Source organism: Phoxinus phoxinus (assembly GCF_949152265.1).
Source record: "Phoxinus phoxinus genome assembly, chromosome: 11".
Taxonomy (NCBI): Eukaryota; Metazoa; Chordata; class Actinopteri; order Cypriniformes; family Leuciscidae; genus Phoxinus; species Phoxinus phoxinus.
The window spans coordinates 27,273,318-27,298,462 of NC_136886.1; the positions used below are offsets into that span (position 1 = coordinate 27,273,318).

The 25,145-nt window shown below is 38.6% G+C and overlaps 1 protein-coding gene and 1 long non-coding RNA gene across 2 annotated transcripts in view; one reads left to right on the forward strand and one right to left on the reverse strand.

Annotated features, from left to right (window-relative positions):
• The window catches only part of asic4b (acid-sensing (proton-gated) ion channel family member 4b), a 44,732-nt gene extending 19,653 nt beyond the window's left edge, over positions 1-25,079 (reverse strand). The window contains exon 1 of the mRNA XM_079627648.1: positions 23,733-25,079. Coding sequence (XP_079483774.1) covers positions 23,733-24,320 — 588 coding nt within the window. The 5' untranslated portion in view covers positions 24,321-25,079. The remainder of the gene's footprint in view (positions 1-23,732) is intronic.
• The window catches only part of LOC307006549, a 55,698-nt gene that overhangs the window by 9,671 nt on the left and 20,882 nt on the right, over positions 1-25,145 (forward strand). Inside the window, exon 3 of the long non-coding RNA XR_013799484.1 lies at positions 12,192-12,333. This is a non-coding gene — a long non-coding RNA (uncharacterized lncRNA). The remainder of the gene's footprint in view (positions 1-12,191; positions 12,334-25,145) is intronic.

Below are 25,145 nucleotides of genomic sequence, written 5' to 3' on the forward strand. Positions count from 1 at the left end.
TTCACTTGGGAATCCATCTTCAAAACACAAAAAAGCCTTCTCAGTGTGAACGGAAGGCCAAATATATAGAAAAGGATGGGATTTCAAATGAAACCGGATAACCATCAGGGCTCAGATAGCACATTAGGGAACTCCAGATTACTGCGCCTCATATTCTGAACTTGCAGAAGAGCTATGAAGCAAAGCTTGATGCTGCTGCCCCAAGGAAACTCTCCAGCACCTTTTACTCAACCCTCCACCCACGCCTTCCTCTCTCTCTCTTGATGACAAAAATAAATTGTGAACTTCCAAGTACTCCCACATCACACCGCTCCTTCACTGGCTCCCTATAACTGCTAGAATCAAGTTCAAAACAAGGCGGTACACAACCTAGCATAAAGGCAGTCAAAGGTCAAGCTCCTTCGTTTATCCAATCCATGCAGACCTGCAACTCAACTTTTATCTTGGATTTTATTTTATTTTATTTTATTTTATTTTATTTTATTTTATTTTATTTTATTTCATTTCATTTCATTTTATTTTATTTTATTTTATTTTATATTTGTATAGGAAGCACTTCTTTTCCAACAGATAGCATTCCAAATTCCATGCATGGTCTTGTATGCGATGTAAAAGCAATATTGTAAGTTGCCCTGGAGAACAGCATCTGCTAAATGCTTTGAATGTAAATGTAAGAGAACACCCTCCCTTCTTCAAAAGACCACTTTAGTTTCTTGAAATAGCTTTAACGTTGTCCAAAATTGTCACTCAAGCTCAGATTTTCAAATAAACAAACACGTAAGACATCAATTATCTTATATCTACCTAGTATTGCAGCAATTTTTCCATGCTGGTTATTGTTTTTTTGTTTGTTTTTGTTTTTTTCAATGCATGAAACCTCAATCAGAAAAACAAATCAGAAGCCTTCCCACAAATCATCCTGATAACGGACATGGAGGTGGAAAAGTCTGATATGACCAGAGAATATTCCTAGAACAGATGTTGTGGATAGAGCAGACACTATTATGTAAATGTACACAAACATTGTGTAGAGAACTGGACTAACAGACCAGTAAGAGCAAGACAGATTGACAGACAGATAGATAGATAGATAGATAGATAGATAGATAGATAGATAGATAGATAGATAGATAGACAGACAGACAGACAGACAGACAGACAGACAGACAGACAGACAGACAGACAGACAGACAGACAGACAGACAGACAGATAGATAGATAGATAGATAGATAGATAGATAGATAGATAGATGAGAAATGTCCTGTTGCTCTAAATGTTGTCTCTCCATCTTTCTGACTCTGGTTTGAACATAAAAGGCTAAAAGTTTTTGAAATTTCAGTGCATGTCTGTGTGAGATAAAAGGACAGGAGCTCTTGAAGCTCCGCCCCCTTTGCCGGGAGCAGCAGCTCATTTGCATTTAAAGGGACAGACACAAAACGAGGTGTTTTTGCTCATCCTCAAAAAGTGACATCTTTAACATGTTATATACAAATATCTGTGGGGTATTTTGAGCTAAAACTTCACATACACCCTCTGGGGACATCAGAGATTTATTTTACATCTTGTGAAAAGGGCATTATACCACCCCTTTAATAATCACATTAGGAAGATATTCTTGTTTTTTTCCATCTCCAAATTTAAAGGGGTCATGACATGTATTGTTTTATTATTATTTTAATATGTTCCTTGAAGCTCACTTATAACGTCAATAAAGTTTTTTTGCACACAAAAAAATACTATACATATGTGGAAATTTTTTTTTTTTAAACCTTCGTTCAGACCCTCCTTCTGAAATTATTAATTTTTTAGGGGCGGCTTCTTTAAAGCTCGTCAGTAAACGGCCACTGCTATGATTGGCTAATGTCTTTGTTTAGGAAACACCAACGCCCACTCTCTATTGCATGTGAGTAAGTGTTTTGAAAACATCATCCTATAAAACCATAATTTGCAGACAAAGCATTATGAAATAATTTACTTGCAGTTTGTGATTAGGTCAACATTGTGTTAAACACCGAGAGAAAGAGGATAGCATTTATATGAGTTTGTTTTGTAGTACAGTTGGCTGCTTCAAATCTTTCTTTGCAAACTCATTAGTCTGTGCCTCATTTACAAAACAAAATGCTCCAAACAAACATAATCACCCAACGTGATCCGGAACACCATTAAAATAAACCATTAACTTGTTTCGGATGCTGGGATCCTTCTGAAGTCTGAGCTGTTTAAACTGGATGCGTTTAAAGTGAACGTTCTTTCACTCTTCCATTTGTTCTGTTGTCGGCAGACTCAAGTGTGTGGAGACCCACCGCGCATCTTTATCCTTTGTAGATTCTGCATACTGTATCTATTGTAGATATAGCGTCAGGGGATGGGATGTTCACACAGAACGTGTTACATTTCCATTGGTCAGTTCTATTGCAAGATTAAAAAAATGCTGTGCTCAAGGTAACAGAAATACGACTTTTTTTTTAAATACACCTGAAAATAAAAAGTACAGCGCTAATTTTTCACTGCGTCTCTTTAGTAAATCCAGACAATAGTTTTTTATGCCAAAAGAGGGTTTGCGCTTGCGCAAGCTTTTAGTATATCTGGCCCTTGTTGTTATACCATTTAAGATATTACAACTTTTTATGACCTTTAATGTGTGACAGGTGACATTTTAAGACTAATTAAGGACACGCAGGGAACATTGGAAATGATAAAAAACAATAAAAAAAACATTTTGTCTACCCACTGACTTTAACGAGTAATCAGCCACATGACAAATGTTACCAGGAACTAAGTGCCCAGGTGCCAAGATGGCAGAATCCAGGTCACATATCTCTGAGGGCCGTCGCGATTTGCTGGGCAACTGCCTTTAAGATGAATGGGAATGTTAATGTAAAGCTTTCTTCAGGCATTACAGACTTCCTTGGTCAGTACATGTGAAATGTGTACAAAAAAGTATTTATACTTCTGCTCTCTGTATATAGCTAATTGTCTCTTGTGGGTGACCCGTGTTTGTGTATGTCAGTGACCTCTGTGTATGAGTAACATATGTTTGTGTGTGACCTGCATGTGACCTCACATATGTTTGTGTGTGACCTGCATGTATCTAGGCGAATAATTATGGCCATCTGTTGTACTCAGAGTAAGAAAGTGGGGATTAAAGCCTAGTTCCAGAAGACAGAATATTGACCCAGCTAAGAAAAAAATTATTTAAGAATGTTTTGCCAACAGAAAAACATTTAGTTTAGTTAGTTTAGTAACATTTAGTTTCCCAAATGTCCAGTTTTTTTTTTTTTTTTAAAGACTTCTTGGTGAACGTTAAGGGAACATTTAATTCATTTTAAACATAATGGGAAACGTTACTTTTGAACATTCCCTGAACTCTCTGAAACATGTAACATAAAACAAAACAAAAGTCCAGTCCGTAACTTTTTGGGGTTAAACATTATCCAAAATAAATGTTTTAGTAAGTACATCACCAGCCAGTGTTCAAAACGATCTGCTTGCCTTTAGCTCGATTCAAAGCGGTAAGCCTGTAATAATGTTTTTAATTCCAATGGTATTGGTGGATTTCCGCGGGAAATTCGAGCATGTCTTTGCGTCATTACGTCACATCTGTACACATAAAGAAGGTGTCTCGGCTAGTAGGCTATATTGCGTGTGAGGATGTTGGAGGTTGAGATTTATAGCCTTTTCTCACAGCACTTGATATAATTAAACTTATCAAATTGATGGCGGATCCAGAAAGGTTCAAACGATAACCACCAGTGACAACCGGAGATTCACCCGTTGTAAAATGCAAAAGACTTTGTTCGGACTCGGAGTGGCTACAGAAAAAAAGAGACTGCAACCGGGCCCATGCGAAAACAAGGATACATATTGGAAGAGCATTGAATGTAGTCACGCAATGCTGATGTTGTTAACCTTATCAATTTGAGAACAAAGTATAATTTGCACGGTTTGACGTACGTGATATGATACGCAATCGTTAGATTTGATCAGTGTGATTTACTGCAATGCTTTTTTCCCCTTAGTTGGTCTGAACAAAAGTGGATGTTACTTGTTCAGATGACATTTTCCGGTGAAAACTCTTATGTTGGTCATAATTCCAAAAAGTAGAATCTGTGATTCCGAATGCCAGTATCCACACCGGCGCGGTGATTGACAGCCGCACATTCTCCTCAAAACATTGGATTCATCCGCACTGTGCCGTGTCGAGACACCACTCACGTAAAGTTGATAATTCCGCGAATAACTGCAATTGCAAATTTCGACCAGAGATGGCGACAAAAACGAAAAACTCTGGACTGCAGCTTTAATGATAAATAATGTTCTGAGAACATTATTTAACACCAGATAACTTGTTTTATTAAACAAATATTTTATTAACGTTACTGGAAGAATGTTGATAACTTTGAGAGAACCTTGCCACAACGTTAGCTAAAGTTCTGAGAATGCTCCCTGTTCGCTGGGAACCTAAAGCTACATTAATCTTGTACCCTTGTATCAGCCTTTTTTCAAACAAGGAAATATTACATGATTATTCTGCGGTCCAAAATACAGAGTTGAGTATGTGATGTGTATCTAAAGTTATATATTTTATCATTTTGATCTGTCCATCAGTTTTGATATGTAGCTGTCATCTCCCATTTCCCTGAAACATGTTTCAGTCAAACTGCAGCTGATTTTCATTATAAACAGTTCTTCTTCAGGGTTATTTAAAGGACAGGAAAGAGAATCTTAACCTAAGGTTTTTTCTAAAGGTCAGGAAAAGAGCCTCTGTACAAAAACAAAACAAAAAAAAACGTATAAATGCTCTCTCTCTCTCTCTCTCTCTCTCTCTCTCTCTCTCTCTCTCTCTCTCTCTCTCTCTCTCTCTCTCTCTCTCTCTCTCTCTCTCTCTCTCTCTCTCTCTCTCTCTCTCTCTCTCTCTCTCTCTCTCTCTCTCTCTCTCTCTCTCTCTTAGTTATGCACAGATGAATGTGAGATGCATTTTTCATGAGTAATCTGCTAAGTGGATAGAGGTAACATGTGAATGTATTCCAAAAGTTCATGTTCAAAGAAAAGAGAGAAATAAAACTAGAGAGAGAAGATTAAGAAAAAAAGCGTGACAGGGTGTGTGTGTGTATGTTCTTACATTAATTCTTTCTGACAGCAGACTTACGTGTAGTCTTTAATTGTGCCTGTGGCAACGCTTGTTATTGTTACTGAGCGATTTTCCTTTCGGGTGTTTGTAAAGGTGCTGTGGACGATAACTACTACATATCACAACACAAACGTGTCACTACACACCTCAAACTGCACAACAATCCCTCAGCTTCCAAAGCCTATCTGCCTTGTTTTTTGAGTCCTGACAACACAAATATGTAGGTCTAAAGTTAAGATTTATGTAATCGAATTGCATGTTCCATCCATTTCATCCACTAGGCTATAATAAACTTAATGTTATGCATACAGTATTTGTCAGCCATACGTAATTAAAACAAATAAGATAAGATATCCAAATCCAAAGCACAACATCAACATAACCATAATCTTATCTTTGGTACCATTTGCTGTATTATCCATTACTGTTATCCACTGTAGATCATTTTTATTTAATAAGTTTCCTATCAATGAATAACTACAGAAACAAATTAGTAACACAATATTAACATTCTAATTAACTAACAAAAAACTCTGATTCATAAATTAGTAAGTAATACAAGTTGAATACGATATTAGCTAATCAGAAACTATAATTCTTTTCATTCCTCCTGAAATACTTCTAAGAACAAGTTCATAATTAAATGTGAATAATGCATAAAGTATAAATAATTTAAAAGTGTTGATCATGGTAACCCACTAGTGATGACTGAAGTGATACCAAATCCTTCAAAAGGAATTAGCTACATTCCAAAACCTTAGAAAAAACTCAAAACCTTTACAATGTTGATTACAATGAGTTATCATGCTGTTTAGAATGCTGTTCCAAATAATTAATAATTCCTCCTGAAGAATGTGGTAATACTTGAGTCATTAGAGGGTTACTATAATCTTCACTTTAGAATTAATTTTACATTATGAATTATTAGCATGAATTATTACACTGTAGTAGTTCTTAGTCCTCTGGTAGGTACAGTATGATACATTTTTTTTTATAATTGATTAGCTAATAGTGAACTACCTGCTATTACTGTGCTATTACTTAGTAATTTGTTGATCAGAGTTTCTTGTTAGTTTCTTCTTAATAGTCCCTATAAATGTTAATATTGCGGTACTCATTTGTTCCTATGTAGTTAAACATTAATGACGGAACAGTGTTCTAGTGGTATCCAATTGGCTAAATAAAAGCAGGTGAAGATGAACACAGGAGACATGGATTCACAGGGCACTAACATTGCCATTAGGCATCATTAGTTCATTTTAGTCTTTTCTTTTCTGGGGACATGATGCAGGGCAGGAGTTCATCCAAAAATGAAAATTCTCAGTAATCATTTACTCACTCTCATTCTGTCCCAAATCCATTAGACTTTTGTTCATCTTCAAAAGACATGAAGATATTGTTAATGAAACCTGAGTGATTTCTGTCCCTCCATTAAAAGTCCAAACCGTTGATGCATAAAATATCGTAAAAGAAATCCATATGAAAAAAAATAAGGTTTGTTCATGGCTTAGCTTCCATTTACCATATTTGATGTGAACAACATACAGTATGTGCAGTGATCAGTGTTTACATGTGAATAAAAGCCTACATTAAATGTTGTGACTGTTTGAAGAAACAAAGAAATGCCGATTTCATATAGCCTTGGTCCACACATCCTTTTAAAACAGTTAAACAAACAACCGCAGGGATGTACACATATCCACAGCCATGCGGTCTTGCCTCAGGTTTTCTGCTCCAGTGATCTGAACAACTGTAATGAAATGGTAGTTCCGTTCCATGTTCTCTGAAACCCTCAACAGACAGAGATATGTTCACCAACTGCTTGACTGCCCACAAATTTGTGGAGAGAGACACGTTATTAAGCCCTGTGATTCTAAAACAACTTCTACCTTTCTCTCCTTCCCCTGCTAACGTACACGAGTCACGGGGATGCCAGAAGGCACCCAAACAAAAGCATTCATCACCATTCACAGCGCAATTGGATGCACACTAAGGTACAGACCCAATTTACCATGATGAAAATGAATGTGGATGTGCAATTAAAGTTTAGATTTGTGAATGTTCACGGCTATGCAGTAGTTTTGTGTAAGCAGAGTCGGGTTTGTACATTAACTTGATTTGAGACTCACGGGAGAAACGTGCGAGGAAATGTCTAAAGACTATTTTAATTAATGAACATGATTAGGCTTAAAACGCACCGTAGGAGTCGATAAAATCATGACAACAAAGCCTTAAATTACACTTTTACGGTACGTTCACACGGGGCGTCAGCGTCAACGCTTCCCATTGACTTTGAATGGGTGACGTCAAGCGTTGCCGAAATGAATTGTGGATCCGGCGGCGGCGCTTCACTGGCGTTGCTCGCGGCAGAAGTTGAGAATTTTTCAACTTCTGCCGCGAGCAACGCCATTGAATCGCCGCAGGCGGAAGCGTCAGCCAATCAGGATTGCTCTATGCAAATACAGTAGCCAGCCGGCAGCCAATCACGTTCATCACGTTCATCCTGTCATTCCTGTCTAATTTCATTGGCTGACGCTGCTATGACCATGGCGTCGTGCCAAACTTCAGCCACGCCTTCCGTCAAGCGTTGACGCTCACGCCCCGTGTGAACGTACCGGTGGGACTGTCCAAAGTAGCGTTGACATACATTGAAATGATGAGTAGCTATCAACGTTGTTACCTAGTTGCCGACAATACCTTCTACAGAAGAAACCGCCGTAGTCTGATAAACGCACATGACAAAGTTGCCTCTGCGACGTCTCATGCTCTCTGATGCATGGTAATACGTCAGCGTCCGAATTCTTTGCTTCGTTTTGTTCACTTATTGCTGATATGCACTCAACTGTCATGTTAGCTAGAGAATGAGCAAACAAGTTACACGTGCTATTCTGCTATAATCTTCATCTAACCTGTGCACTCTTCATCTGACCCTAAGCAATTTCGGACACAGTCAACAACGAGAATCGATTCAGAATTGACCCCAACTCTAGAGCTATTCAGAGTTGAGGAATCAACTTTTTCAGGAAAGTGTACTCACACACATTTCCTTTCTTTGTACAATTCATTAGATCTTTTTTTTTTAAAGCCAATTCTTTAAAGCAAACCAGTAATCAATTTCAGCGCACAACTGCAGCACAAGCCTTCTGCATGGCCTCATTCTGCTTGAGTGGGCTTGCTGTCAATCATGTCTGTCCATCACACACACCATCTGTAAAGTATGTATGTGGCTGAGAATCTGTATATGCGTGTTTGCATTGCTTCAGGTTAGCTAACATTGACCTGCTTCATTTTCCACCTGTGTATATACGTTTAAAGCTGAAGGTTATATGGAATCTGTTCCATCGCTCTCTCGACCTCATGCTGGGGTTAATCAATGCACAACATCACACTTAATGATCGCTTGATTGATCCCCTGCTGAGGTTAAAACCTCTCTGTCTCTCTGCCATCCTGACTCACACATCACGCTGTGTTTAGCACCGCATCTGCTTGCCTTAGTATGCGCTTTATGAATTATAATACAACAACAGAAAATGATGCTGGAGGTTGTTTTGTCTAAAACAAAGTACATTGTTTATAGTATTTAGCATTTTCGATTTTTATAATTACACTACCATTCAAAAGTTTGGGGTTGGTAAGACTGTTTTCTATTTTAATATATTTTAAAAATCAAATTCATTCCTGTGATGACAAAGCTGAATTATCAGCAACCACTATTTCAGTCTTCAGAGTCACATGATCCTTCCGAAATAATTATTGTATGCTGATTTGGTGCTCAGATGACATTTAGCATTTTTATCAATGTTGAAAACAGCTCTGCTGATTGACATTTTGTTCAGCCCAGATTATCTGGTAATGTGAGGTGTTTACAGATCAAGTCTTAAACATCCCGATCTGCAAGAAAAAAACTTATTCATGCCTTAAAATAGCTTGAATGTAACTCTGAAGAGATATTAAGTCTTGGTTAAGAGTGGTTGCTGAAAATTCAGCTTTGTACACCCTTGCCTCATTTACCATACAAGGTTCTATGAATATGCAAATTAGCACCGCCTCCACTGACTCACACCAGCTCAGAGATCCACTTGTTGATGATCAAATGTTGACGTGATTGGATACAAGGTAGTTTGTGACGTCAGAAACACCAGCGATAAACCGTGTTTTTCACCGCAGTTTTAAAGGAATACGCCGACTTTTTGGGACTTTAGCTTATTCACCGTATAAGCACTGAAGAGGCACTGCTACTTCTGCGTAGTGATTTGCTCGCAGCACCTGAGAAGCCCCATGGTGCGGAGCAGAGAGTTCGCTCAGAGTGTTGCGCTAATCACCCCGCCCAAGTAGCAGTGTTTCGTCTTCTGAGAATATAGTTCCCGTATGTATACGGTTAGAAGATGGCTGTGTCTCATGTGACCTTGTTATTTGTACACCTGTAAATAGGAAAATGTTGCCGTTATTTTGTCAATTATTGGGAGCAGTATGCTAGCTGGAGCCGTTTGATTCCAGTCTTTGTGCTAAGCTAGGCTATAGCGGTGGGTGCGTCAGACAGAGTTACGGCACGCACGGAGATAACAACTCTGGGGGATACGGTGAATAAGCCCCAAAAAGTCAGCGTGTTCCTTTAAAGAGAAAATACTCAGCAATGGTGTTGACTTGAATTTGCTCATGGTTTGTCTTAAATCATATTAAAAACACCACATAGACATACAAATCTTGATTTTCACCACAGGGGGACTTTAAGAATATCTTGTAGTGTGTGATGCACCAAGATTTTAAAATCTTAGTGTGTGCAAGTTTGAGATTTGAAAGAAGAAAATATCTGAAGATTCTCCGTACGGGCGTGATGCAACGAGATTCCAATTTCAAACGTTTAAGATTTATAAACTCCTGTAGTCTGAGCCCATCTTAATGGAAAGAGATCACTTTCATTTCAACTTGTCATCTGGACAACACAAGCATGTGCTTTTGTGTTTATTGACAATCATGAACTCCCATAGAAAAAACATAATGAGACTATATGCAAAACACTGATGGATTATCACAACTTAATAACAACAAATGTCTCAAACTGAGTCTAAACACCTATAATCAACATGTGATTATACTTGTCTGATTGTTAATGAGTTTGTCAAGCATGCGAGCGTGTGCGTGTGTGTGTGTGTGTGTGTGTGTGTGTGTGTAGTTTCTTTATCTCATGGTGGGTCTGAATTTCTCTGCATGCTCCTGTCCTAAAGCTGAATGTTTTGAAAGTGTGCTCTCCTCTTGCCTTGGGCAATGTAAGACATCCTGGAACTCATAGGCAGATGTTGCATCAGAGCTGGAGGGCTTGTCTTTGGCTCATTTTTACCACTCAAAAACAGGCAGGTACTGACAAAAAAAGTATTTTTGATTGTCTAACATCAGAGGTTTGGATACTAAGTTTGTCCTGTTGTGTTGTATTCACAATAGGCTTTATTTGCATGTATAAAACAAGAGATTTGTTATTCTGCAATTTGGAAGAAGGTGAGATGCACAAAAAACACCTCAGTGTCCCACTTTGAAACCACCTGGATCTCATTCTCTTTCTTTTACCGTCTCTCTCTCTCCCTCCCTCTCTCTCTCTCTCTGTCCTTATAATGACCTCTCACTGGGACAGCTTGCCATTACGCATTTATCCATCTCTATTTTTTTGTGTGTGAATTTGCTTTTTTCGGTCATGTTCCTGGCCACATTCCTGGCCACAAAGATCAGCAATCATCTCATCTGTCAGTCTTAGCCCTCAAACCTTTCATTAAAGTGATAATGCCTCATCGATTGATGTAAAGGTTAGACCTAACATTGTGTCAGTTACATCTCAATGTTTACTGCACACACATGCTGTAGTGAGACCAGAAACAGCAAAAGCAAAAAATAAAATTCTGCACATGTATTGTCCTGTCTGTTGGGAGCAACCATTCGGGACACTGCACAGACATCACAGAGAATCAGCCTAGAGTCAAAAGAAATGTCAGCACTTCTGTCCTGTTGCTGGGAGAAGAGGGAATGAGATATGGAGTGAGCGCATGAATCACATCAGGACTTAAGACCATAAAATCTCCACATTTACAGCTGTACGTGTATAAGATAACAAAAAAGAGAGCTCTGTATTGCTTCAACCCCTTGAAGTGAATCACACGCTCACGTCCGTCTTCTGTTGCAGAGCTCTGAACACTAAAACTGTCTGAATTTGTTTTGGTCTAAAAATGATTTCCTTCAGCAATTTAAAACCTGTCTGAACAAGAGTGTTTTCCACCACATATCAGGAAACAGATCAAAGCACCCAATGACAGTGTGGAATCTTTTGTGTTTGTGTCGTGCATAATGCGTCTGCTTGGTGACAGGTCATTTCTGTGTAATTATGACAGCTGTGGTTGGTTACAGCCATTTGGGTGACAGAGGGTGTCAGCATACCGTAGCACCCGAACTGTCATATCTGTGATATAATGGGTTATTTACACTGATATCTTAGAGGGGGAGATAAAAAAAAAGATGACGAGAAGCAGAGCAAGAAGAAAACAGATAAAACTAAAGTAAAGGGAAAGAAAGTACACTTTTTAAGTACACATTTTAAAAGATAAGATGCTCATCGAACTTATTTGACAATAACTGGCTTTCAACCATTAATTATAAAAAAAAAAAAAAAGATTGAATCGAGAAATGTAGCAAAATAACTGAGAAAAATAAGAGATGCCATGTGCGTAACGGTAATTTATAGCAAAACATCTAGCATTAATTCGATCTCAAACAGATTCATTAAAAGTAATTATTGGTCCATCACGACATCATTAACCAACGTGGTTGTACGACCAATTTGCGACAGTACGATTACAGGAAACAGTCGTGACTCGTGATGTAATTGGTTTTCTTCAACGATGCATTGTACACTTGTACTTAAGCAGCGAGTTGTATGCGAAACGCACCCCAAAACATGTAGGTTTAGTAGCAGATATAACAGGAATACGGTGGATCAACATGTAAGTGGTGATTCTGGAGTTCGTTAGCTGATGAGCATAGACTTGAATTGTTAAATTTGAGTTTTTGGCTTACAGAACTGTTGGAGCACACACACACATGAGGGAACAACGCTGAGACAAGAGAGGACTGGAAGACGACTTGGACGATATGATGACCTGAAGATGACTTGGATGAATGGAGATCGGTTTGGATGATGTAACCGCAGTAGTTAGCAAGGTAATCAGGAACATTAAGCAGGTAAATAGCAGGGTAAACAGTCTGAGGAGTCATTTTCAAACAAGGTCAGACAATGGTTGCATCCGAAATCTTAAAAATGCTGCCTTTCCAAGGTAGGAAGGCATCAAGGCACTTCCGAATCCAATGTTAGCTTCACTTCCTGTTTCCTGAGATACCTTCATCTGATTGATTTTTAAAGGCGGCATAGATGTATCCTTCACACTATATTCACCATGTTGTCATCATCATATGACCTACAGTACCAGCGTCAGTTACATTGCTTCACTGCCATTCAGAAGTCCTCTCCCGTGGCCTCATGGGATAGGAAAGTGTCATCGTATGCACACTTCAGAATCTCGCTGGAAGTAGTAGGTCATCTTAGTACTTTTTGTCTACTCTTTCATGAGTAACTGTGAATTCAGACATACTACTTTTGTCGCATACTCTTTTTCACCTACTATATTGTGGAAGTATACGATTTTGGATGTAGCCAGTGTGTGAAGTGCTGTTTATGACTGACGATGGCTAGATGAGTTCCAGGTGTGTTTGGATATGTGCCAGGGAGGATGATGGAAAATGCACTCTGTGACATTAAAGGGCCCCTATTATGGATTTTGAAAATGACCTTTCATGTAGTGTGTAACACAGCTCTAAGTGATGAAAACATCCTGCAAAGTTTTAAATCAGAAAGTGCACCGTATATCAAGTTATTGTCTTTCAAAAGTAAGAGTCGACTCTGAGTCAATGAAATTAATTGTTTTTCAAACGAGTCATAAGCCCCTTCGTCGTGACGTCAATACGTAACATTAGCCCGCCCACTTATTGCGCGCGCAGACATCAGGGAAACTTAAACCTCAAACACTACAGCTGATTCCTGTGGATACTGGACAGCATCATGTCGAGGAGACGCTGTGCTCTACAATGTGACAGTAAAGACTCTTTTTTTTTTTCACTGCCCAAGGACGAGCATGTGAAGAATCTGTGGTTAAAATTAATCTTTACCATGATACTACAGCAGTATAATCCTAAACTTTTCCTGTTACCTTTATTTTACTGACGACTGCTTCTCAAATATCGGAGTTCAAGCAGGATTCGCAAACTGCTTGCTCTTGAAAGACGGTGTTCAAAATACTAGTTTTGAGACCACTCTGTGGTCACCTCCCTGGTCAGAGTTCTGGCCGCTGGAAGTTTTTCGAAAAAGTAGTCCTGGTTAGTTTCCGGGGTAAAATAATAAATTAGTACAAGTAAAATAATCGGTTGATGGACATGCACTTGTTAATGATGATGGTGAGGAATTGCAACATCTCATAATGTACCTCAAACTGAGTAACTTAGTGAATCACTGAAACGTCCTGCTCGAGTCGTCCTTGTGATGGAGGTTCGGGTTGAATATCTAGTTCTTCTATTGTTTCATCATCGGACTCGCGCTCGGATTGATATGGTAAAATCGACGTCATTGTTCGTTACTGTGTTTAGTTTACGGCAGCCTCAGGACATGCAGAGCTGTCGTTGTTATGGCAATGAGAGTTTTTGTTTTCGATGCATGCTGTACGCGGTAAACCAATCACAACAGACTGAGCTGTCTGGCCAATCAGAGCAGAGTAGCTCGCGGAAAGGAGGGATTTAGAGAGATTGATTAATTTGGCAAGTCGTTTGAGAATCATTGAAAATGTGGTGATGTGCAAATGTATTATGATAAACTAAAACAGTTTTTTTACCTTTGATGCATGTAACCCTGTTGTAGGAGACTCCTAAACAACATTAGGAAACTTTAAAATATCATAATAGGGGCCCTTTAATAAGTGTTATAATGCAATGTATTCCTGTGATGGCAAAGCTGAATTTTCAACATTTCCCCAGCCTTCAGTGTCACATGATCCTTATGTTGAAAACAGTTGGGCTGCTTAACTTTTTTTGTGGAAACTAAATTTTTTTATTATTGATCCTTTGATGAATAAAAAGTTCAGAAGAATAATTTGTAACATTAGGCCTATAAATGTCTTTGCTGATACTTTTGATTGATTTAAGGCACCCTTACTGAATAAAAAGTATTAATTTCTTTCAAACTTTTGAATGGTAATTAAAAAGACAGAAGAGACTCCAACTAACCTAATATGCCTGTTGGATCAACCGAGAGAGAGAAAAAAGAAAAAAAAAAACAGAGTACGTCCGATATCTCCATAAAAATGCTTCATGGATATCAGTAATAAATCTTTAGTTATTTTATTAGCATTATTTACTAGTTCTAATAATCATCATGTACCTAAGAGTACAAAGACATAAACCTGCCATAAAATAGCAAACCTGCCATATCACTTATCACTAATTAATTATTCTTAGTCAAAAATATAGTGGTTCTTTCAAGCTCATCACACTAAACAAATATGGTTATACCACGGATAATATAATTAAAATGTTTTTTTTGGGGAATTTGAAGGACAGTCTTAAAGTTAATCTATAATTGTCCTTTTCATGAAATTATAGGATGTTATTTTTGCATGCTAATAAATCAAGTTAATATTTAAGCAAATTACATTTACTGCTTTGTTCTTGGTGGTTACATATCTTGTCTGATATTTGTGATGTTGACAGCTTTGGCGCACAACCAGATGAGCATGTTTGTGTGATATTTATCTAATAAGTCTGATACATCTAGCTGTCATTACATTTATTTTCGAGTGTGTGGTTCAAATGCTTGCACATGCTTCATCAAACAAGCAATCAGAATTGAGGAGCAGAAAATTTGTTCAGGCAGTTAGTTTGCGCATTCAGACTGTTTACACAGAGAATGTCAATAAACCACTTTAGATGACACACAAAAACAATCCATTGATGAGTCTTGAAAAAAAAAACATCATGTGTTTATTTTCGTCAATATTCCATAAAAAAAATGTCAATGTACAAGAAAGGGCCTTGAACATTGCATTACAGAATACAATCTCTGGACACCTCACATAATGGAACATGATTAGATGTTAATGAGATGCCATTTGAAAGTGATTGTGTTAATAGAAATGAAGTGATTTCCTTTTATCTCAAGCAGTCTTTGATGGAGATGTGATTAGTGTTTTAAATCATCTAAAGGCAGTGGTAGAGTTCATCAGATCTCTCTTTCTCACACACACTCGCTTAGTATCTATCTATCCATCTCTTTCTCTCTCATCCTCTTGATGCCCCGCAATTTGCATGTTGCTGAGTAATGGGAAACGTTGCATTCATACTAAAGCAACTTCAAACAAGCAATTGATTTTAGTTCAAGCTCAGAATGTAATCTCTAAATCCTGTTGCTATACCGAGTTTGCCTTTGAAGTTGTCACGAAAGAAGAAAATCTAGCAGAAATCATCATAATACCTATAAGTCCGAGATGGAAAGGATGGGATTGGGGATTCACTGCTGCCCTGTTACTCTTACTGACTCACCCAGCGACTAAAAAAGCCAAACAGACACATTATGTGAATTTAGCCCTAGAGCTATTATCATAAGTACTCTGTGTTTTTTGCCATGATATTTCCACAACTATCATGAGATGAAATGACCGCTGTGTGATCTCAATTATATTATTAAAGTCATACGGCATGCATTTTGCAAAACTGACCTGTGTTTAACCTCTTGAGAATTTGTGCTTTATTGCTCTATCTCTCTAGATCAGTTTATATTTAACATTCCTATCTCAAATTTAAATAACTTTTTATGAAGAACCCATTGCATGCAGACCTATACCCCCCCCCCCCCCCCACCCCCACCATTAAGGTTGTAAAATGCACAAAATTGCCACAATGCTCGATTGAGAGAGGAAATAAATGGGTCTGAAAACCAGGTGAGATCAGTGTCTCCCTCACAGGTGTAATGCAAAAATAACCGTCTCAGGGATTTACCTAGTCACTAATGCTATCATAGATCCTGCTAAACCAATCAGAGACACGATGAGTCAAAACACCAAACATTTACCACATCAGTGATTAGATTCTGAAAACAACATGAAGTGGTGACAAGTTACAAATGCAACAATGATTTCAAGTTTTATAATATAAACTCAAAATGTTATAATTGCAAAACTAGTTGAATGAACTGTGTTTACACTTGTGATGTGCTGTGCAAATAGTGTAAAATAGATGTGAGAAACAGTTTCAGTTGTGTCAGCCCTGTTGAAAAATCCAGGAATAACCAGCATGAATTCCATGTTGGTCCAAGCTGGTTAATTAAGTGCTGGTCTAGCTGGTGGACCAGCATAGTCATGCTGTTCTCAAGCAAAACTGAATAATTAATAATTTAGTAACCTGCCATTTTCAGGGGGGTTTTCTCCGCCAACGAAAATGGTTCCAAACAAGCCAGGTAAAACCGTTGCGTTGCAACACATTCAGAGTTTTTAGCAAATCGTTTGAGTGAGTGATTCAGTGACTCATTCATAAAGACACTCCTGAATGATTTTTTTTAAAGGGATACTCCTCTTTTTTGGGAAATAGGCTCATTTTACAACTCCCCCAGAGTTAAACAGTTGAGTTTTACCGTTTTCGAATCCATTCAGCCGAACTCCGGGTCTGACGGTACCACTTTTAGCATAGCTTAGCATAGATCATTGATTCTGATGAGTCCAGTAGCATTTCTTTCAAAATGACCAATGAGTTTCAATATTTTTCCTATTTAAAACTTGACTCTTCTGTAGTTAAACCGTGTACTAAGATCGACGGAAAATGAAAAGTTGCGATTTTCCAAGCCTATATGGTAGGGGTGGAGCCGAACCCGAATACGGTATTCGGAAAGGCACAAATAACGTGTTTTTTACAAATACTTATTTTGAACAAATACTTAAAAAATATTTTTTTTACTGTGGATCTGAAAGATCAACTATTCCCCGAATTCGGCCTCATTTATAGGCTCTGCCTCGCCCTATTTGGCTACTCTGACGTATGTTAGCACGCTGCTAGCTGATTGGCGCATACGCATAGGATATGCGTATCATTGGATGAACGCCACATGCAATGATACGCATCATTGGATATCATCATTGGATACGCATCATTGGACTTCGCCATTGGATATGCAGTTGCTGCATCAGAGCCAATGAGTGAGCCATGACTGTGCTCGCTGTGCAGCTGCAATACGCTTTTACATTTTAAGCTTCAATAAATCTCAGGAAATGAGTTTCCCCACTGCGTATAGCTACGCAATACTCGTTGCCTACTCTCAGGGAACTGAGGTTACGATAGTAGTTAATCGGAAGAAATTATTCACATTCCCTGGGCTTAATTCCTGGACCCTCAATTACTCCTCCATGTAAAACCTGTTTTTGAGATGACAAATAAAACAAATGAATTTAAGTCAAATCTGTTTCTTGAGTGAGACAATTAAGAGAGAGAAAAACTTTATCTCAGTTTGATGTCTCATGTTTGAACTAACTGAACTGTAAAAGCTCAGTGAAAGCCAAAGAGTTTGTTAACATCACCCACTGCGTAAACATTAGTCATCCGCTGTCTGAGACTAGCTGACATATCTGCTGCTGGGAGATTTTGTTGTTTTCTTCTTTTTTTTCTTAAAACTACATTAGAGATAAGTAATATATTTGAAGAGAAACACAGAGAATGTGTGATGTGAAGTAACTGTTTGTGGTATATCACATCTATAAGTTATTTGTTTTTGTGTGTACATTTTTGTGCATGCATGCATTGAGAATTTTCTTGAATGTGTGAGAATCTTGCTTTAAATTTATGGTGAGCATGAAGCGTTTCAGTGTCGGGAGTGTGTGAGTGATTAGCCAAATCCAGTGAGTGGCAGGAAGGACCCATCCATTGCCATCTCAGTGGCAGGGAGGTCTGATGAATGTTTCATGTGAGTTTCACTAATCTATGCCTCTCTATTGTGGAAAATCAAGCATGCAAAATCATTACCGAGCTAAAGGATGGAGGGGAAAGTGAGAACTGATCCATTGACCTCCACTGAGCTTGTTTATTCCTGTTCCTCCAAGGTCGCTGTGTGGTCATTATTTACAGAAATGATTACTGCTGACTTTCTTGTATGCCAAAAATAGTAATTACATTTATCTCTGACAACCGGGATGTTGCAACCTTCGCACCTGAACCACTGGCTTCTAAAAAATTTCAACCAGTCTGATTTAAATGGAAATAGAATGGAAATGCAAATTAGAATTGTTTTCTGAGTGACACTGTATAAGCAAAATGGTTTGCATATAGTGCATTGGATGAATAATAGCATACCATTATAAATCATCTAATTATTGTTGAGTGCATGAAAATGAGATTTGTATCTGTATGGGGAAATCATGTATTAAGTTTTCATCTCTCAAAAAACATGTACAGAGTACATGGAAACACAATGGTGACATTTAGTGATATATGTAGTATTTCAGGAGCATCAGTAGCTACATTTACATGGACACATTTTGTTCATGTAAACACTATGTTCAGATTCATCAGTCTGAATTATTTCTGAATAAAGAGATCAGATTGATGTGCAAATTGCTCACACTGCAAATATGCAGAGTTTCCCTCTGTTTCAAGATGTGCACACTAGCCATCCTAGCCATTTTTTTTATGGCCTATAATGGCTTCACAGACAGGACTTCAATGAAATCAGTATTAGGTCTTAGTTTAATTAGGACATTTAAGTATAAACATAGAAAAATACATTACTGGTGTGCATCTTGAGACAAAATAATAACACTGACATATTTTAAGAAATGCCAGTTGCTTTCAGTTAAAGGATTAGTTCACTTTTAAAATGAAAGTCATCATATACTCACCCTTAAGTTGTTTCAAACCTGTATGAATTTATTTCCTCTGAACACAAAGGAAGATATTTAGAAGAATGTCAGTAACCAGACAGTTTCTGGTTCCCATTGACTTCCATAGTATATTTTTTTCCAACTATGGAAGTCAATGGGAACCAGAAACTGTCTGGTTACTGACATTCTTCTAAATATCTTCATTTGTGTTCAGCAGAGGAAAGAAATTCATACAGGTTTGAAACAACTTAAGGGTGAGTATATGATGACAGAATTTTCATTTTAAAAGTGAACTTATCCTTTAAGACAGCTCAAACATGCATTTTAGTCTGGGACTAGCTTAAATCTCATCTGTGAATCTGGGGAAATATTTATCTTTTCAGGTCCTAATTAGGAGACGACAAGCTCATGAAGATTTGTGACGTGCTGCTTATATTTATCAAGCAGCAAAAATGCCCCTTCCCACACCCGAAACAAGACATCTGTTGATGAGAGTCCAAAGCAAGTACTTCATGAGTGAAAGGAGAATTTTAGAATGACACAACCATCATTTATGACACTATACTTAGTATCCCTACTATATAGTATCCGAAAAACAGTACACCAGTAGTACTGTATGTCCGGATATATAGTATGAAAAGTGGAAAATGTACCCAGATGACCTATACTACTTCTGCCGAGATTCTGAAGTGTGACACTTTACAATCACACAAGGCCAAACACACTCTTTTATTGGTTGGTGAGGGTGTCAATACACAGCTTGTGGTCCTTAAACTTATGTAGCAGCCTATTTTTGGTACTGAAACAAAATAATGATTTTAAGGCTCTCTAATAGCTTCATCCTATGAGATGGACAACTAGACAGGCAAAATGTTTGTGTTAGAGCCATAAAAGGGCCATTATGATCTCTGGAGACAGGAGAATAGCAGTGAAGCGACACAATTGACACCGTAGGTCACATAACAGTGACAACATGGCGGTAAAGCTGGGACCGAGATGGGTCTTGTGCATTTTACCCACTTGGGTCCCACCTAGTGGCAGGTGCAATCCTGCATGAAATCCATCTGGGCAATTAACATGGGACCATTATGGAACCCGCGGGCAATCCTATATGGGGCGCATTTTTCAGCCAATTTAATACCCATATACAAATGTTGGCTGGGATGTAGTACATCTGAATTATTCACACATTTTTATAACGGTCGCAAAGTAAGTTTCAAACTAAATGTAGTACTTACTATAAAGTACACGATTTTATGATAATTACGTTCGTTCAACAACAACAGCTCGTTCCATGTCATATTTCATTTCGCCATTTCTGCACACTCGGGACTTTCCAGTTTCAGTTTTCAATCCAAGTGTTTGCATGTCCTATCGAATGTATTATAAAAGGTTTAACCACCACCCTCCCCAATCCGAAGAAAATTTCAATCAGATTAGACCAATTCATGATTGACATGGTTACATTTGACTTACATTTGAATTCTGAATGGGCTAGTCTGATAACAAACTGATTATTAGGGTCCATGTAAAGACGTCTACAATACAGGATGTACTATAGATTTCTGGTTGTTCAGTTGGAATGTTTTAAGATTGAGATGCATTTTAAAATGAATGTCATAATCAAGAAAAAGATAAAGACTGATCCTGTTTGAACTCGTTATTATCTTTTCATTGATTCTATTGATATAATGGTTGTGCTTTAATGTGCCAGATGGATTGCACAAGGATTTATTAAACACACTCTTTTATTGATTGGTGAGGGAGTCAAAACACAGCTTGTGGCCCTTAAGCCTATGTAGCAGCCTATTTTTGGTACTGAAACAAAATAATGATTTTTTAAGGTTCTCTAATCGCTTCAGATGGACAACTAGACAGGCTCAATTGTTGTGTTAGAGCCATAAAAGGGCCATTATGATCCCTGGAGAACAGATAGATCAACTTGTGTGTGGCTTGTAGAGAGAGGTCCATCTCAAATCTCTACAAAAATGTATCTAAGGTTTTAATGGTTGAAATTAGCCATGCCGGAAACTGCGATTCTAATTCCGTTTGCGAGTGCGAGTAGAACCGGAGGGGTTATATTTTAACCGTGACCCGGATGAGAGTGAGGTTTAGTGGGTTAAGTAACTGAGGACAGGTAGAAAGAGCCGGTTTGAATCCCGTTTGGAGCGGTGTGAGTAGAATCGGAGGGTTTACAGTGCAGTGTCTAAAGTGGACCATCAAAATAAAGTGTAACCAACAAAGTACTATTCTCACCAAAAACTGTCCACTTCGACAGGAAAAGGCTGATCCACAGCCTGAAGTTTTACATGACAGGCGGATACATTATAAAATAGACTGACTGGCATAATTCATTCCAATAATGGCAACATAAGCAAATTACTGTATTGACAACAGAATATTCTTATGTTCAGTCTTCCTCGTCTTACACGTTGCTTCCTTCCATTTAAAGCACTAATTTACAGACACTAATTAGCATGCATTTATATTTTTAAATAACATATAGTGCTGTTGTAGCACTACTTAATTTCTATGCCAAAAGATGTCTATAGGTGCATTATTGTATCAAGCAACCTCAAATTCCACCGACTTTAAGACTTCTATAACATGCTGTTGCAATGTCAGTACATAACAAGGGCTTTATGTCAAAACTACGATGTGTTAAACTCACAGGTACTGTACTAAATGTATTTTGGCACTGCTGCACAACCTCTTGACAAAACAGGAAATCATAACTGAGCAACAAAGGAGCCTAATAAGGATGGTTCAAGATCTGAAGACATCACAGAGAGAGATCACAGCTGCTAGTGACTTCTTATAGATCAAAGAGATTGAAACGTTTAACTAAATAGAATGTCAATAGAATAAACATACCACAAAATTTAAAACTAACAAACACCAAATGCACGTAAAAATGGAATTTGGCAAGGGAGAAACGCTTCAACTGGGCAGCAGCTTTAGCAATTGCAACATAATAAAGTGGTAAAATCCCAATTGACTAATGTAATTCTGCCTTCACATGCTATTGGAATCATTGTAAATACGAGTTTCCTACTCGGGAATTGGACATGAACGCCCTCTCAAGTCATATTTACTACTGAGTAACTAATTTTGATTTTAATTGAACTAATTTTAATTTTGTATTACAGGTGATGTAGAAATGTTGAATACTAAGTCCACAACAAATTATCCTACTGGGGACAATAAAGTATATTTCATTATTCAAATATCTTCAATACAGTCTGGCTTTAATCATTTCCCCCCCAGAACAAACCTGGTGTTCAAAAAACAAGCTCGTAATTATGACTTCAGAAGTGGGAGTACTGTAGGAACTGATGAAATTATTTTATCTACGTGAGCAAATCAAGCCAAAGAAATGCATATACAGTAACTGTCTCACATTCTGACTTTCACATCAAAATGTAGATAGGAAGCCACACATCTTTTTTCCATTATCCTTGTGGCAATATTAATACTACATAATGTTCTTATAATAATATACTAATAACACTACAAATATTAAACATAAAGCATAAAGATAATAAAAAATAACCATCTAAAATTAAAATACACTTTTAGATTAGAAGGTTTTGGAAGATTTAGAGTCGCTAAATTTGCACTTTATTTGAAAAACTGTCGATTTGTATGATGTTAGGATATTGACTATAGCTCTCCTAAATGCAAATGGGAAAACATTTTATAAGGGCAGGTTACAATGTCAATCACTGACAAACAGACTGTCTGTCAGCTATAAGCTCAAAAATGCAGCAATTTGAATGCACACAACCAAATATACATTATACATACTGGCAAACTAATTTGTGAACAGGATAATTCAGTAAATCACCTGCCTAAGCATTCACTTCTGAATTCCATAAAATCAGATACTAAATTATTATATTGCAATATGCACAAGAATCCAAGACTAAAAAAGTGAAGGAGTTAACAGAGAAAAGGAGTAAACAATATATATACGAGGAGGGATTGAACTCAGAGAGAGCTGATATCCTTGACAGACGTCTAATGGTCTTATATATCACGGAAAATCTCTCTTATCTGATCCTGTGTAGAATGATAAAAGCAGCCCTGGGAGGAAATTACTGACTAAAATTACAGCAACAATAGCAAAACTGAAAAGAATCACACCACCTTGACAAACAAAAAAAAATGTCAATGTAAGCAAGGGAACTTTCTTTTGAGAGTTGAGCGCGTGTCTCCTCGAGGCTGACTGGGCTAATGCAGGAATCATGTCGCTTGTCCCTCTCCTGAATTTTTCATCCATTCTCTGGCCAAAATAAGACTCAGCATCAGATGGGACAGACTATGATGTAACGGGAAAAGAAAGGGATCTTAAAAGTGGGAGAGAAATGTGGCAGATCTCAAATTGAGATGGCAAATAACTGCATTGTTCTACAGTCTGTTGCCCCAGCATGGAGGTTAGACACAGATGGATGGGGATTAATTTCCTCTTTCCACATAAAATCATTGCTGTTAGCTGTCTCTCATACTAAAAAGACTAAAGGAGGCATTGTGAAAAATTCCTCAAAGTCACAAAACAAAGAAAGCCATACAAATAGAAGACTTTCAAGCCAAACAAATGTCCTTATCCCATCACAATTATATATTTTTGCATAGCCATACATAGCTTGCGCTACTCACCACACTGAAGTCTTCGCTTGAGCAGTTCTGCCCGCTGAAATTGCAGCTCTTCAGCATGTCTTCCAACTGGTGGCCAGTGCGCTGGAAAATGTCCAGCATGTCTGGGGGTGGGTACTGGAGCTCACTTGGCCGGTGTCCTTTACGGCTCTTGGGCGGCAGGCCGGTGAGGTTAGTCAAGTGGTAGATATCCGCATCTGTGAGGGCAGAGAAGCGGAATCGGTTGACGTTACAGAGTGTGATGGCCGGGAAGGTGAGCTCACGGTGGGTTTCTTCCCTCAGTGATGCGAGGTGGGGATGCTCCAGATAAGCTGCCGCGCTCCATGTCGCCTGGTACAGGAAGAGACTGAGCGAGACCAAAAGTGCCAGTCCCCAGAGGGTCTGTCTGAAGCCCAAGCGTCCTGACGTCCCCAATACCCGAGCCAGACCGTGTAGAGAAGAGGAGCTAGCAAAGGACGACAGGTCAGCCATGCCTCCTTTTCGCCGCCGTAGGCCTTCATCTAGCATGCCGGTTCCGCCTCCGTCTGTCGAGGCCCCCTTGGCTTCGTCGCCCTCAGCAAACTTGATTTTACAAACAAATTCGATGGGCATGTGGTTGGCCAGGGCGGCGTGTGAAGAGCCCTTTGCAAATTGCTCTGATCCCCCCTGCTGATCTTTCCCTGAACCTTTGCTCTTTTCCGTTTCGCCAGATATTAAACCGCAACGTGGCTGTTAGTACATTTTTCCCTAAATCTTCTTTCTCTAAGGTTGTTATTCTCTCCCGTGCCCAACCGCGTCCTATTTATAACAAATATTACTCTTATCAGTATCACCTCTGATCTTTTTCTCTATCAGCTCTGCTTTCCTCACTTCATCTCTGTTTCTTGCTTCCAATACTATTTCTTTACACACTTTTTCTACTCTGTCCATCTACTCTCAGTCAGTCTCTCCTACCTCTGCACTTTTCCCTCAGATTCTCATCTCTCTCTTCGTCTCTTCCATCCTTTGCTTCCACTTTCTCCTTGGTTTGTGCTGTGGTCTGCTGCTGTTTGAGGAGCAGAGTGCAGATGGTGAGAGGAGGTGCTTCGTTCGCCGTGTCAGTGCCCCAGGATGTGCCACAGCCGTAGACTCCAGAGAGAGTAGAGGCATGAGCTGGAGACTATGAGAGAAGGATGAGAGAGAGAGACACACACACACATACATGCGAGTTCCACAGCTCTCCTCAGCTGCTCGCTGGCGGCTGACGTAGCTGCTGCCTGAACTCCTCTCGCACACTCAGGGAAAGAGAGCGAGGGAGCGAGGGAGAGAGTGAGGGAACCAGAGAGAGAGCTGATATGAAAGACAGGGTGTATGAATGCTGCCCTCTCTATATGCCCTACAAGAAAGAGGAGGGGAAAGAGAGAAGTGGAAGGAGAGATATTTAATATTATATGAGCT